Here is a 15,490-nt window from a genome sequence, read left to right as displayed (position 1 = left end):
TATGGGCAGGGACCAGGCTAGTTGGTTGAATCCCAGCTATAGGGAGCAGGCCATGCTTCACCGTGGCTCTGGCTCTGGCTCTGGCTCTGGCTCTGGCTCTGGCTCTGGCTCTGGCTCTGGCTCTGGCTCTGGCTCTGGCTCTGGGAGCATAAATGAGGCCATGAAGGCCCAGCAGGAGCACTATCTGGGTAGGATGTGGTACAGGGACTCCCCTTCCTCCTCAAAACCATCACTCAGCATGAGCCATGAGTCCGCCAAGCTGTCATTCCAAAGGTCACACCCAAGTCCTCTTCATAGCACTATGGTGAACGTCAGTGGTCATAGTAGAGAAAGGCAAAGCAGCAGGCCTCATATAGTCCCACAGATGAGTGTTTCCACCAGTCCTGCCATGGACTCCTTCCATCAAGCTAGACCCCTCAATCATGCTGAGCAGAACGGCTACTGCTCTGTTCCCCCTCATTTTGATGAGGGTAGGTTCTCCCCTATCCCAAGCCGCTCTCCTCAATTACAGAAGCTCCACAAAGTACGTCACCAATCTGACACAGACCCAAACCAGGGAACATCTTCGCCAGGCCAAGGATCGCGTCCTGTCCTGTCTCGGGTTGAACGTATGGCTGCTCTTGAGCGCCGCATGGTAGCAAACGGCCTCTCAGCCCCGGGCAGGACCAGAGCCATTCATGGAAAGAAACGCTTAGGGCAGGCTGGTGGCACACATATGGGAGCAGTTCAAATGCATGATTGCTCTACCACAAGTGGTTCAGAGTCCAGTGAGTCTGAGGTGGAAACCAACAGGGGCAATTGCAGCAGCCCGCTCATGTTTGGCAATCCAGTGGAGGCCAAATCCAATTCCCCTATACCTAGAAACAAGTTTTCCTTTGGCAGCCTCCAATTGGATGAGGAGGCAGATGAGGACAGATGCCATGCCTTCAGTGACGAGGAAGATGGACAGATATTCAGCTGTTAGTGCACAGAAACCTTCTCTGTTAGAGAGTTTGAAATGGTTTTTCTGGGTTAGGGTGGTGCAATCTGGAAAAAAGTGTCCATTTAGGTGACAGATTATTTCTGTCAGGGGAGTACTCAACTCACCACATTCCTACTAAGGCACAGGCTGAGTCTAGCTTAAATCTCTCTTTCATTGGGAGGTGCTTCCCTTTGCAAGACTGCATAAAGGAAGGAATTTGTTGAGGGTATTATCATTTGTCGAGGGGCTTTACCTTTCAGCCTCCCAGTTCTTTGATTGTATTAACATGTCCCTGCATATCAACACAAGTGCCATGTTAGGATTTAACATTTAACTGTAGTAATTAAAACACTACAGCGATGGCAGAGAATTAGTGGCTCTGCTTTTGCAATTTTAAAACCTGAGGATGATTAAAAGAGAAATTATCATTCCAGTTGCACGTTTTCACACATTATTTGAGTTTTCTGAACTAAAGTCTACAACACTGTTTGTAGAGTAAGAGTTGTTAAATGCTTGGTTCAGTGTCTATGTCTAATATGCCTTATGACTTCCGCTAGGGAAATAAACCTACAGTATCATCCTATAATTGTCCATAGACATAGACAAAAGTGTTTTTTATCTTGACCTTCTGTTGTCTTCAAAGACCTGTGGCTGTTTAATTGTGGCAGTACTTGTTGACTTTGTAGGCATTTTTGGGAAATAATCATGTTGTCTTCTTGTTGGCATCTGACTTGTGACTCAGAGTAGTATGTCCTGTGTAAAGTATTTTATATCGGAGTGGAAAGAAATCCATATGCTGCAAATACCAATTTGAGCATTTGATTGGTATTCAATATTGTTTATGTTTACAGTAGTCTCTGCTCTTTTCTTACTTGAAACAGAAACACCAGTTACTGGTCATGTTTTAGTCACAAACATGGTAGGAATAGACAATAAATACAACAGTAGGCCGTGGCATGGTCAGACTGGGGTGAAAGGAAAAGGATGTTTCAGAGGTAGTTTAGCCTCTCAACAACAATTTACTGCTCTTGCGCACACAATTGACATGCCCCTCTGCACTTGACTAATGCTCTAGTATCTCTGGCAATCTGGGTAATTTGGTATCATCCTCACTAAGTCCTCTTACAGCTATGATGTCCACTCATTTATTTGTTTCCAAATATTGCCAAGTATGCAATCGTTTTGGCAAAATAGCACTGCACTTTCATATTTTTTTAGTCTCCTTTTCAGTTTTGTTTTGCACTTCTGTCCTCTTGTTTGTGTTGTTTCATCATTTGAGAAAGTGATGATCTCTATGTCAAATTTCTGTTCTTTCTGTTTCTTTGTCCCATGTAAACACTTGTCTGTCAGCATGAAACTGTCATACATATCTTGTCTCGTTTTTCTTTCAAGCTGCAATTGCATGTAAACCTGTTCTGTCGCTCACTATGTGTGGTGGTGGGTTGGTGGGTGGGGGTCAGGGTGGGGTGGGGGCAGATAACCAGCAACTGGGTTTCCATTGCTGCAGTGATCCAGCTAACAGTTAATAATTCCAGACGAGAGAGACCAGGATGACAGGAGCTTCGTAATATGCAGGAAGACATAGTCAGGTTTTAGTATTCGTGTGTGTGTGTGTGTGTGTGTGTGTGTGTGTGTGTGTGTGTGAGAAAGGCAGTTTAAGGGCAACACCTCAAAGCACCAAATCTCTTGGCTCATCCATCAACGTCAGCTGCTTTTTCGGTGCTCCCAGACATTTTTAGTATTGACGTCACGCAGCATTTTTTATAGTGAGATTTTGTAGTTTATTTGTATGTTTAATTGGCACCATGCCTGGATCGATAGCTAGTCTTCATAACACTTTTATAGTCCATATTGAATTTAGGTTTAGATTAATAAATTATTAAACATAAAATCTCGGAGAGATAATTTATTTGTGAGAGTTACTGGATCACTACAGTGCGAGGGGAACCCAGTCTGGTGCACAAAGACCCCCTTAGACCTAGACCTGGAATTTTAGAGCACATAGAAAATGTGTAAAATTGTTAATTTAACTCCAATCCTTCTAACCTGAAACTATGTGGTGGGTCGACAAAAAGTCTCAGGTCTGTGGGTGAGATTTGTGTGTGTTTGCAACCACTGCTACACTTACCAGGACTGAAGCCTGGTACACATCATGCTGTTCTGCTCTGGCTGCTCTCTGCATGTTCTGTATGTACTGTAATTTACAGTTAGCGCTCAATGTCACTTCACTGTGATTTCACATTTTCATATGACCGATTGTAGAATTCATGTTAGTAAATTCAAAGACATGCACCATGAGTAGGAACTGCAGCACATTAGTATACAGTATTTTTACAGCTCACGGTGTCACTATTACAAGTAAACTGAATGTAAAACTGATTAGTATTCATTGACTGAATATTGTTTACTCATTACCAGCAATAACAGAATCACAGTGTTACCAGGCTTTTTATTAAAATTGTAACATTCATAATGATCTTTTTTATATTTCATTTTTGACCTAGTAGATATTGCATGAATTCTTATTTTTCTACCCTTTCTTCCCCCTGTCTCTCACTCACTCTCTCATTTATTCACTTACTCCAGATGCTGACTGGATCTTTTTATGCTGCTTTTCTCCAGATTTATATTAACCTAACAATGTATATATGTCACACTAGAGTCAATAAAGATGACCTTTATGAAGTGAGATTTCAGAATCTTCTTTTTGTGACCCCAGCATTGTCGTCTAATGGAAGTTGTAGACTTTTCCCCCCTCATCCTCCCTGTAGTGTAGTGTTGTAGCATTGGTTGATCCTCTGAATGACTGCAGAAAGTTTTGCTACTTACACTCATTTGTAGCAATCTTGTAATATTTGATTGAGTTTGTGGTTTCCACTCCTTCCCTCTTTAGTGTAAAAAAGAGTTGAGTTGCACTGGTCTGTGTGTATGTAATCTGTGTTTTTGTGCTAACACACCAGATGACATCAGAGAGAGGTGGGCAAGTTTCTGCCAAGACATAGTAAGTAAGCTCAGTGGGCATTGAGGGTATAGATGACACAAAGCAAGCTGTTCCTCTTGATCATCCTGCAGTATGTGTCTCAGCTTGTGTATTGATTGACGTTGCAAAAGGCTGTCAGACCTGTCTGGTCTATAGAGTGAGTCATGCTTGATTTTCCACTTTCTAAAGGCAAATCCGCAGCGGAACATCATTATGTTCTTTCTAGTGTGTCTGAGAAAGACTGAACCTGGGTCAAATCACCACAATGTTTTTGAAATTGAACTTTGAAAACTTACCTGATTATGTACACTTGACTCCATTTGAATTCTTAGATTGCAAATGCTAAGACAATTTTAGCCCACATCTAGTATATTGTTTTCATGCATACTTGAATCACTTTTTAACTTTTGGCTTCTTCTCCTCTCACTGCTGCTGCTACTTGACCTCGTGAAGTAGTGGTATCCAACAGCCCTCATCTGTCCGCATCCTCTGGTCACTCGCACAGCATGGTCAATGGTCAGAAGTCACTGGATCTGTGCAGTCACAGTCCTGACGGCCGACAGCCTTCACCCCTCACCAGCCCTCTCCTCAATGACGCCTGTAGCGTTCGCACTGACGATGAAGACGAGGTTCGCAGGAAGGTTTGTTGCTTAATGAGGAGCATTTGTTAGAAAAGTTCAACTTGCTCAAACTGTAGTTGGATCATTCAGTTGCTCTCACTCAGTGTCCTCTCTTTGCTATTATTCCTTTGCAGAGGTTTCCAACAGATCGGGCCTACTTCATTGCAAAGGAGCTGCTGACCACCGAAAGGACGTATCTGAAGGACCTGGAGGTAGTGACTGTGGTAAGACAGACCAAGTTCGCTCGCTAACACGTTGCTGTACTGTTTGTTGTCTCCTGCGATGTCCTCTGGGGAGAAAACATTGATTATTCCGGTTAGCTGCTCCATCACATAGCGCCCGCCAAAACACAGGCAGGCAGTGACACAGGAATATTTTGGCAGATGCGATTACATTTTTTATTCATTCACTACGCTCGTGCTCTGAAATGCATTTATCTCTCTCACTCAAGGCCGTGAATACTAAACTGTGTTTGTGTTTAAAGACATAGATGGATACAGCTGCATGTTCCCTCTGCTTGAGACTCCCTGTTTCAGTCTGCTCCTTTTAGATTTCAGTGGCAGGGTACAAGCATATGGACATCATTTAATTTGATCATATCTCAATGGAAATGCAGCAGAAAACAGGATATTAAATGTGCGGCACCACTCCTTCAACTGCAAACGAGGAGGATGTGCTGAAGAGGCGGCGCTTATCTGAATTGGGGTATGCATGTGGAGAAAATGCATCACTCTTTTCTCACTGATGGTTTTAAAAGCTGCAGCCTTTTTCATCTTGTAATTTTCAGAGAAGCCTTTAACACATCTCATAAATATTTGGGTTGGCTCTCGTCCCTGTTCTTTTTTCAGCTGTGCATGCGTGCGTGTGTGCGTGCTACCTCCCTTCCCGTACACTGGCTGCTGCTGGTGAAGTCATCTGAACAACAGCTGGTACCCCCCCCCCCCCCGGCCATCTTCTAAAGCCCTTCTAGAAACACTCACTTTTCTTAAAACCCACTTCCCTTTCCCATCACGTCACTTTAATAAGGCCTTTCTCTATCTGCTGTGCCCAGACGCACAACATGCAGCATTTGGTTTTAATCTAACTTAATGAAACAACAATGTTAAGAATGATTGGCTATTGATTCTTCCATTCATCCTAGGGCAATTAAAAGATTTAAGAGACATTGCAAGGCTCAAGTGCAACAGCAGAAACACAGACAGAAGGCTTTTGGAGGCATCCTGGGAAAATCTGCATTAGCATAGCATTGATCATTGAGCATTTCTATGATCTTGCCTGAACAACCCTGCACAAACTTGAGACCAGAAAAATCTGGACTTGAGTTACATGATTTCATCAAGAGCTAACAATTGCACTCCAGGTTAATACTCAATTAGTTCACTTTTAAAGTTTTTCATTCCTACCACATCCAAGTAACTGGTCAATTTGTTCTGAACCAGAAAATACCTCTGGCATCGCTTTTGGTAATTGTGGAATCACAGTGTCCCTTTCAAGTCAGAGTGGAGAGACTCTAGACTCTCAAAGTCATCAAAGACAGACTGAAAGATTCAAAGATTTAATCTCTGGTTTCTAAATTTACCCAAGAAATGTTCACGGTTTGTAATTCTCTGAGTTGCACCATGTTAAATTGCTCGTGTGTTCACTATATTTTTCTATTTGTGATCTCAGTCTTTTCAGAGTGCTGTAGGGCAGGATGAGGCGACTCCAGACTCTCTGAAGAACACAATCCTGTCCACCTTCGAGCCTCTGCACAAATTCCACACAGGCTTTCTCAGGGAGGTGGAGCAGCGACTAGCTCTGTGGTGAGATTCTGTTTATCTCCACATTTGTCCCTGCAGGGTTTTGAACACATCCAGTGATGTGTTGGTTTGGTTTTGGTCCAATTTTTAACAAGTTATACGCTCCTTTTTAATGAGTTTTTTTGGCATTTAGTCTGAGAGGGCAACTCAGTCCCTTTAGATGACCTTAGGAGCTATTGTCTCCATGGCAACAGTCATGCTGCACCAAAGCCAGCCTTTTCTAGCCGGTGGGTTTCTTCTGTCTGATCTCCTTAATGATGTTGCGCTTTATCTAACACACACTGAATCACACATGCACACACTCATACAGACATGCAGGCAGCGATGCATAAAGCTCGTTAGGCTGTCAGAATTTACAGCCATACTACAGACATGAAGTATTTTTATTTCAAAACCTGTAACCAGTTTAAAACAGAAATTAATATAAGAGTCTACTCTGCTGATAGGAATTGCACTCAAATATGTATGCAAATCATCTATTGCTGCATGTGTCTTTTTTTTATTTTGCATATTCAAATATTGGTAGTTACAGTATGTACCTACCTTTGTTGTGGCCATGATTAGAAAGCTGTTTGTCATAGACAAGGTAAGGTGTCTTTTACAGACTGAGAAATGCTTCCATAAAGAACTGTTAAGCTGCTGTTATCATGTTATACCAAATAATCAAATATTCTGAATGAATCCAGTTATGCCAGCCCATTACTCTTTCAGCCTGTATGGGGAAAGATGTGCTCAAGGGAGACACCTGCTGGTGGATTTCCTTCCTAAGTTTAAAGACCTCTTGCCAACTTAATTTGAATTTTTCTTGCTTGAGCTGACACTTTGTTGAATAATCAATAAGCTTTAAGTGCTTTTGTGTAGCTTAGTCAATTAACTGACTGTCTGCAATCGCTCTGTAAAGTTTTAGAGATAAAAACTACTGATGTTTATCTGTTTTAGGGAAGGACGTTCCAATGCTCACATCAAAGGAGACTACCAGCGCATTGGAGATGTCATGCTAAAGAACCTTCAAGGCTTGAAAGTGAGGCACTACTCTTTGTTGAATTCTACAGTGTATTTATAATTGCAGTAATGCACTGACACCCATATATGTGTGCCTTTTTTCAACTTAAATCTGTCTATAGCCGCTGACAGCAAACCTGCATAAGCAGTCTGAAGTTTTGCTGGAGCTGGAAAAGGCATGCAGGGCGTCCCGCAAATTAGAGGGTCTCTGCAGGGATTTTGAGCTGCAAAAAGTCTGCTACATCCCCCTCAATGTCTTCATTCTGCGGCCTCTGCACCGCCTCATTCACTACAAACAGATCTTGGAGCGTCTGTGCAAACACTACCCGGCTACTCATGTGGACTTTAGAGACTGCAGAGGTAGCACGCCCACGCTTTGTGTTTTCAAATAGGCATGTTTTTACTGTAGGTTTTCCAGTACAGCAGAATAATCTAAAACACATTATACTGTCTGTAGCTGCTCTGGCAGATGTGTCTGAGGTGGTGGACCAGCTCCAGGGAAGCTTAATCAAGATGGAGAACTTCCAGAAGCTTTTGGAGCTGAGGAAGGATTTGATTGGCACTGACAATCTTGTTGTTCCTGGTCGGGTGAGTTTAAAGATTGAGGTTTTTAATACCATATCTGAATTTTCCAACATCTACTTGATATTACAATTTATTCCAGTACAGCGCAATATGGGTCTAATGAATGATACATGTTTTCTCTTTTCTCAGGAGTTCATCAGGTTAGGCTGCCTCAGCAAACTGTCTGGAAAAGGCCTACAGCAACGAATGTTTTTCCTGGTAACACCTCACTCTTTTGAGATTAGGTTGTGTTAGTGAACTAATTATTTAGCTGAGTGATCTCAGTAGAAAAAATAATCACGCTTTCATCATTTACAGCTATACATAACGCGTAGTGTAGTGAAACTTCAAAAGTTCTTGTAGGGAAAAATAGCACATGCTTGCTCATTTATATTCACTGTTTGTTTCTTCAGGGGCTCTCTAATCATTAATATTTGTATTACTTTATGTTCAAGTTTATATATTTTGTAGTTGCTATGACAAGTTATTTGGTGTCAGAACAGACAGAAGCACATGTGCCCACTCAGAATTATTTACTGGCTTATATACATTAAGGTAATTTGAGCCTAAAAACACTCGTTGCCATTTGGTTTGTAAGACTGTCTATTTACATTTTCCTTTTCCTTTTTTGTCCTTTTCATCTCTTCTGCCTTTCTGGCAATAGTTCAATGACGTCATTTTGTACACGAGTCGAGGGATGACGGCAACCAATCAGTTCAAAGTGCACGGGCAGCTGGCGCTCCATGGCATGACAGTAAGTATCTCGTTTGAGCACGAAGTGTTTGAAACGGCTGTCACCAGTTTGTCATTACTGAAAATAATCTGCACCAAATGACTGAACTACAGCTCTTTCAACATCTGCCCCCTCCCCTCCCCACAGACACACACATTTTCAGGACAACCCTACTTTTCCTTCTCTCTCACTGTCTTTTCATCCTCCCTCCCTCCTTCTCTCCTTTTCTGTCTATTTTGGTGCTTGCTGTCCTAGATACCGCTGCTCTCTAATGTTTTTTCTGTGTTCTTCCTCCAGATCAGAGAGAGTGAGGATGAGTGGGGTGTGCCTCATGCCTTCACATTGGTTGGACAGAGGCAGTCGGTGGTGGTAGCAGCGAGGTAAGAGCAGCAGTTTTCAACCCATGGAGGCTTTGTACCTGGATCTAAAATTAACTCAGGGTGACTATGTGCTTCCTCTGGAGGGTTTGGTGTGGAGTCATTTGAAAATTGTCAGACGTGCACTCTCTGCAGAAGCCATTGAGTCATCACAAATAATCACACACTACTAGAAAATCACTTTCACACTTTTTTACTAACAAAAAGCAATAAATTACTTATTTTTCTGTCTTCAAACTAACATTTTGCTCATCCAGTTTCCATGAATGAGCAGATGTTGGCTTAGTGTCTTTTGGCAGTGACACCTAGACAAACATGGATCAAACACATGTTAAGAGAACAGTTTCTAACCACTCGGCTTTCCTGCTGTGACGGTTTTGCACATGGGATGTTCTGAGCATTTTTTCTATTTGTGCACTTCTCCGTGTAGTTCTTTGACAGAGATGGAGAACTGGATGGAGGACATAAAGGTGGCGATAGAGATGGCAAAAACCAGCAATGGGCCTTCATCTGACCTGCTAACCAGCAATCTGAATGACAACAGTAAGTTACTACACAAACCTACTGCTGAATATGATATGTACACTTTGTCACACCACAGGAAGTAGTGGTGAAATTGTTTGTTGTTCTGTCTAGGGGATTTTATTCCACCTTGCCTCATGGATGTGCCAGGTATTAACAGGCCACAACATACACTGAATGCCTTTACTTGCCAAAATCAAGAAAGAACGCAAGCCTTACCTGAACCCAGATGAGCTTGATTTGCTCCTCGCAGCATCACCTGATTGGGCCAACTGACATGCTCTTCTTGTTGTCAGTCATGCACTTAGCTCAGTGTTGGTTTCAGTTCATTTTGGTTAACAAGTAAACGCAGACAGAAACAAAACAAAAATATTTAAGGAATGAGGGTTATCATTCATCGTCCTTCAAGGTTGCACCAGAAAAGTGTTACGCTATCAGCAACGCACTGCTCTCTCTCCCTCTGGCATCTGCCCTCTTGAATGGATAAGACCCGCTCTCTTGATGTTTGGCAAATAATCAAGATGATAACCATGTTACTATGACAAACATTAATTTGTACTGCTGCCCTGAAAAGGGGATACAAAACTTAAAAAAATGTGAAACAGACTAATCCCTTCTGTAGCTTGATTTAATGAATTATAAGATGCTCACTGACAGGTTTGCATCGATCTGTGAATGATCTCACATTGTCTGTGTTTTAGCGCCTTCTCCCCTCATCACCCTGCTCATTGTCTAGCAGTAACAACCTCCTGACTTTCCCAGAATGCCCTGAGGAGTCCTCGGTGGAGGCGGAGTCTGAGGACGACATGACAACATCACACACCTCCCTGGAGAGGCCCGCCCCTCACCGTGGTAACACCATGGTGCACGTGTGCTGGCACAGGAACACCAGTGTGTCCATGGTGGACTTTAGCATAGCTATGGAGGTACCAGCCAAACCTCAACCTCAGACCTGCCCCTCCCCGCCTTGTTGTTTTCTATTTCTGTTTATCAGTGTTTGCTGTATCTTAATTCACTGTAATAATCTGTCTGTGGGAACAGTATCCCACTCCCATCACTGTATCTATTTTATTTCTAAGCTTAAATATATACACTACTGGTCAAAAGTTTTAGAACACCCACATTTTTCCAGTTTTTTATTGAAATTCAAGCAGTTCAAGTCCAATGAATAGCTCGAAATGGTACAAAGGTAAGCGGTGAACTGCCAGAGGTTAAAAAAAAAAGTAAGGTTACCCAAAACTGAAAATTATACAAAAACACAAAAAATGTAGGTCTTTCCTACAGAGACATTGCGAAGAAAGCCAGGGTGTCAGTGAGTACAGTTTCCTTCACCATCAAAAAGCACTCAAACTGGGGGAATCTCTGAAAGGAAGAGGTCTGGCAGACCCAAAGCCACAACACAGTCAGAAGACAAATTTCTGAGAGTCAACAGCTTGCGTGATAGGCGGCTCACAGGACAACAGCTTCAAGCACAGCTTCATATTGGTTGTAGTAAGCAAGTCTCAGTTTCAACTGTGAAGAGAAGACTTTGAGTTGCAGGTTTGACAGGTCCAGTTTCAGCAAGAAAGCTATTGCTAAGAGTCAGAATAAGAAGAGGCTTGCCTGGGCCATGAAACACCACCAATGTACTGAAGACTGGCAGAAGGTGTTATGGACCGATGAATCAAAACTTAAAACATTCTGTTCATCATGCAGGAGTTTTGTTCGCCTGTCAAGCAGGTGAAAGGATAGTTCCTCATTGTGTGACATTAACTGTCAAATATGGAGGAGGAAGCATGATGGTCTAGGGCTGCATTCTGCAGCGCCATGTAGTACCCTCTGGTATGCACGTAGTTGGTCAGGGGTTCATCCTACAGCAAGATAATGACCCAAAACATAAGTCCAAGCTATGCCAGAACTACCTTAGAAAAAAGACCAAGATGGTAAGCTTGAAAATATTTTTCAACAAAAAACTGTAAAAATTGGGGTGTTCTAAAACTTTTGACTGGTAGTGTACATTAGCTATTGTGAGTTAATAGGTGCGAAGAGGCTTTAAGGCCCATTCTTCACTTTCTGTTTACTTGTATGTTTTTAAAAACCTTGTAACAATGTGGCTGCAAATGCAATGCATGCTCTCAAGTAATTTCTTCTATTTTCTTTCTCTATTATCTGAGCTCATCACAAAAGGACTTTCTTAAATTTAAATGTATAATAGCAGCTTCTTGCAGCAGGAATTCAACAACTTTTGATTGCGTGTAGACATAAAATGATAGTCCTTAGGGGTTTTGCAGTCAGTCAGTCAGTCACTTTATAGTAAAGCTATTAATTCTCTCTAGTTGCAAACTCTGTGACGATACTGTTCCCACCTTTCCCTCCTTTGGCTAACAGTCCTTATCTTAACTCACAACTGTGGCTTTCCTGTGTGGTTCTTTCCTTTTTTCTTCCTCCCCTGCACTTGAAGTCTCTGACTGTCCGTAAATAGAGAGGAGCAGTACGTAGATGTAGCCTCCCTACAAAACAGTTCTGCTCTTCCTCTGTAGTTGTAACCACGTCCTCTTCACAGCTTTGCCTGGACACACTGCCGACCTTCGTGTTTATCCCTTTCACTGCATGCCTGTGTTTCACCTACTCAGTCTCTGTGTTTCTGTCCTTCCCTCCCTGTCTGTTTTTTCTCTCTCTCTCTGTCTCTCCCTCTCTTTTCCCCATGCGTCTGTGCGTTCCTCCGTGGTAGAGGACCCTAGTCCAGTCAGTGAGAATAAGGCCCCCTCGGTGGGGCCCCCCAGTGGCCAGGGACCAGTGCCTCTCTGTGTTATCTGCTGGTACCGTGTTCAGAGCCTCTCCTTTAGTGAATCCTGCAGGAGTCTAGAGGTAAAGGAGCCAGGCAGACAGGAGAGGCCCCGTGTGTGTGTTTACTTGAACTGCACCGTAGGAAGACGAGTTACAAAGTGCTTTAAAGAAATAAAACATGGAATTAAAGTTGCTGTGGTGCCTCATACTGTTCAGATTAGTTACCTGTTGGTTGGTTTTATAGATATGATATTGACAGCTTAAAATTCATGGTAGAAGCAAAATTATTATTAAACATAATGTACAACTGCAGGTTCTGTTTTTTAATAACTATCTTTTAAACCATTGGGATTGAAGTGCTTAGCAACAGTAGATTCAAAGTTTATCCAAAAGTACAGAATAGAAAGGATAAGACCGGTCATATACTGTATTTTTGTGATTGTCAACAACTGCCATGAAACAACCATGGTGTCGATGTCACCTTGTTGTAGTTTCTGACATTGCTGCTTTTCTGTGGCACTCTCCCACTGAAGACGTAAATCTTTGAAAGCAAGTCACAAATAATTAACTTCCTTTTTTTTCAAGAGATTAAATGCTTACTTAAAGAGGCTCGACACTATCTTTAGCAAATATTTCTCAAACAGAAGTAAATAGTGTATTTTTGGATGGACTATTTTCATCCAAAGATTAATACAATACAGTATGTGACACTTTAGTGAGTATTTCTGGAAGCAGGACAACGTCTATATGGTCAACTCAAAATAAACTACAGTTTCCACATTCATCCTAATAAAGGAACATGCAGCCGGTGCTAGTATAGCTAATCAGGTGTTTTTAATAGTTTTTAGACAACATTGGAGGCAGACTGACACAAATGCTGTACCTGACATTAACGACACAGGCAGTACTTGTTTGTAGTCTTAATCTTTTGTTGAGTTTTAGTCTTTTCATTGAATTTGTTGACAATGAGAAAAATATGGAATATTGAAGGACTTATCTTTTAATTTAATGAATCCCTCTTCCACATTTTCAGTTAGTGATCCAAGTATGTTATTAGTGCTCTTATGATGTTTACAGATTTATAAAGTTGCAGATTTCAAACTTGCTGTCTTTTGTATTTGTAGAATCAGCTGTCAGGAAACTTACTGAGGAAGTTCAAGAACAGCAACGGCTGGCAGAAACTCTGGGTGGTCTTCACGAACTTCAGCCTGTTTTTCTACAAGTCTCACCAGGTGACAAACATTCACTTTCAACCCCCTGCTTTTTGTCCAGGGAACACACCACAACCTTTTCCCCACATTCATATCCCTCCTCACTCTGCGCCAGTCAAAGTGTTTACACTTCCCTCTGCTTAAAAGCATCTCATATATGTGCAGAATTTCAAATCTGTCTGCTACATTAGAGGTGGACACACTTTCCCATGCAGTTTTTCATCCTGCCTTTTTACCTTGAGAAAATGTTTGGTGGTTGTATTTGAGCTATAGATACTGTGAGTTTTAAGCTTCTATAGACACATTCAATTGTTTTTCAGTCGCACGAAATACATGATATTATAACACATAACTATTTTTATACTACAAAGAACAACTTATCTAGACAGCCACTGCACTGTCTATTAAAGGCTCAAAAATTCAGATGTGGAAGATTTCAAAACTGCACAGGTCAATATAATGCAAGAGGCATGTTTAAAAAATAGGTTTAAGACTAGTGTAGAAACTTTTAGGGATATAGGGAACAACTGTAAGAGAAACTGAACATTTGTAGCACACAGAAGTAAGTAAGCACACCTGTAAGTTTAAAAAATGTTTAAAGACAGTAAAAATGTATGATTATTTTGACATGTTTACATTATTATGCTACTAAACTGTAGCTTCATTGTACATCTCAGTTGTTTGTGGATTTATTTTTATATATTTAATTTGAATTCTTATTTCAACTTTGTCTTCAGGACGATTATCCACTCGCCAGCCTCCCTCTGCTGGGTTACTCTGTCACCATCCCATCAGAGTCTGAAAACATCCACAAGGACTATGTCTTTAAACTGCATTTCAAGTCCCATGTCTACTACTTCCGATCGGAGAGTGAATACACTTTTGAAAGGTACGTCCCCATCCCCAGTCATCCAGATTGACATTCTTAAGATATATTTGCAGTTTTTTTGCGTCCTGGATACCAGAGGACTGATTAATAAAAGCCTTTCTCTGCCCACAGGTGGATGGAGGTCATCCGCAGTGCAACGGTCCCCTCCAGTCGAGCTCGTGTCCTGAACAGCAAAGAGTCCCATCCTCACTGAGTTGGCTCACCTTGTTTCCACACGCCATCTCACTTGGGTGGCATATGCCCTTCCTGTTACCTGGACTCTTTGCTTTTCTTTCTACACATATCTGGGACATTTGTACATGTGTCCATGCACATTTGGTGCTTTTTAATGCTTTAATGGTGACATGTCCGCTGGTTTAGACTGCATCAAAGACTGCATTTTTGGCATTTTTACTCAACTCTAAAACCTCTTTTTAAGGATGTCATTTTATACTGTTTTTCTAATGGTCTGAACCACTTCCTATCTTTCTGGTTTTACATGTTGTCATTGGTTGTTTTTACAGCAGGAACATGTTGATAAAAATATTCAGCATTCTTTCGTCAATGGTTAAACTGTCACTGCATTGTCATAAAGTTTTTGTCGACTTCATTTTACTGAAAACAGCTGCTTTGAAAATGTCCTGCAACTTCAGTGCCAAACTGATTTATATCAATGTGCTGGACTTTTTAATGCTATTTTGTTACATTGGAGACCAGGAGTGTCTCTTATACTGTATACCATGAAATTTAAAATCATGTCAAACAGGCCACCCTTTAAAAGTTAATGCTCTGTCCACATCTGGCCCAGCACAATGTGTTCTTGTCAAAAAAAAAATGTGATGAAAATATAAACTATTTTGTTGTATTATTGATATAACCCTAGGATTGATCAGTAAGTGGCCAGGGGAGCTGCCATCAACACTAATGCCATTTCAAGTAAAGTAAATATTCTATTTGCTGATCTTTGTTGTATAAATACATCTACGTTTTGCTTCTTTTTTTAAATTAACTGTATGAGGAAATGTGAGACATGTTCATAATCATTGTATTATGAAGGTAAGTGTAATTGAAAGCTTTAAAGATTATG

At 41.4% G+C, this 15,490-nt stretch overlaps 1 protein-coding gene across 1 annotated transcript in view; it reads left to right on the top strand.

Moving 5' to 3' along the window:
- LOC128367861 (FERM, ARHGEF and pleckstrin domain-containing protein 1-like) overlaps positions 1 to 14,689 on the top strand; it is a 49,605-nt gene extending 34,916 nt beyond the window's left edge. The window contains exons 14-27 of the mRNA XM_053328529.1: positions 4,398 to 4,582; positions 4,696 to 4,785; positions 6,230 to 6,363; positions 7,300 to 7,381; positions 7,485 to 7,722; positions 7,820 to 7,950; positions 8,077 to 8,145; positions 8,591 to 8,680; positions 8,957 to 9,039; positions 9,467 to 9,579; positions 10,321 to 10,484; positions 13,449 to 13,556; positions 14,273 to 14,424; positions 14,536 to 14,689. Coding sequence (XP_053184504.1) covers positions 4,398 to 4,582; positions 4,696 to 4,785; positions 6,230 to 6,363; positions 7,300 to 7,381; positions 7,485 to 7,722; positions 7,820 to 7,950; positions 8,077 to 8,145; positions 8,591 to 8,680; positions 8,957 to 9,039; positions 9,467 to 9,579; positions 10,321 to 10,484; positions 13,449 to 13,556; positions 14,273 to 14,424; positions 14,536 to 14,617 — 1,721 coding nt within the window. The 3' untranslated portion in view covers positions 14,618 to 14,689. The remainder of the gene's footprint in view (positions 1 to 4,397; positions 4,583 to 4,695; positions 4,786 to 6,229; positions 6,364 to 7,299; positions 7,382 to 7,484; positions 7,723 to 7,819; positions 7,951 to 8,076; positions 8,146 to 8,590; positions 8,681 to 8,956; positions 9,040 to 9,466; positions 9,580 to 10,320; positions 10,485 to 13,448; positions 13,557 to 14,272; positions 14,425 to 14,535) is intronic.
- The last annotated feature ends 801 nt before the right edge of the window (positions 14,690 to 15,490 follow it).

The sequence above is a fragment of the Scomber japonicus genome, chromosome 11 (genome assembly GCF_027409825.1).
Source record: "Scomber japonicus isolate fScoJap1 chromosome 11, fScoJap1.pri, whole genome shotgun sequence".
NCBI classification, from domain to species: domain Eukaryota; kingdom Metazoa; phylum Chordata; class Actinopteri; order Scombriformes; family Scombridae; genus Scomber; species Scomber japonicus.
This window is presented reverse-complemented; position numbering and strand designations above follow the sequence as displayed.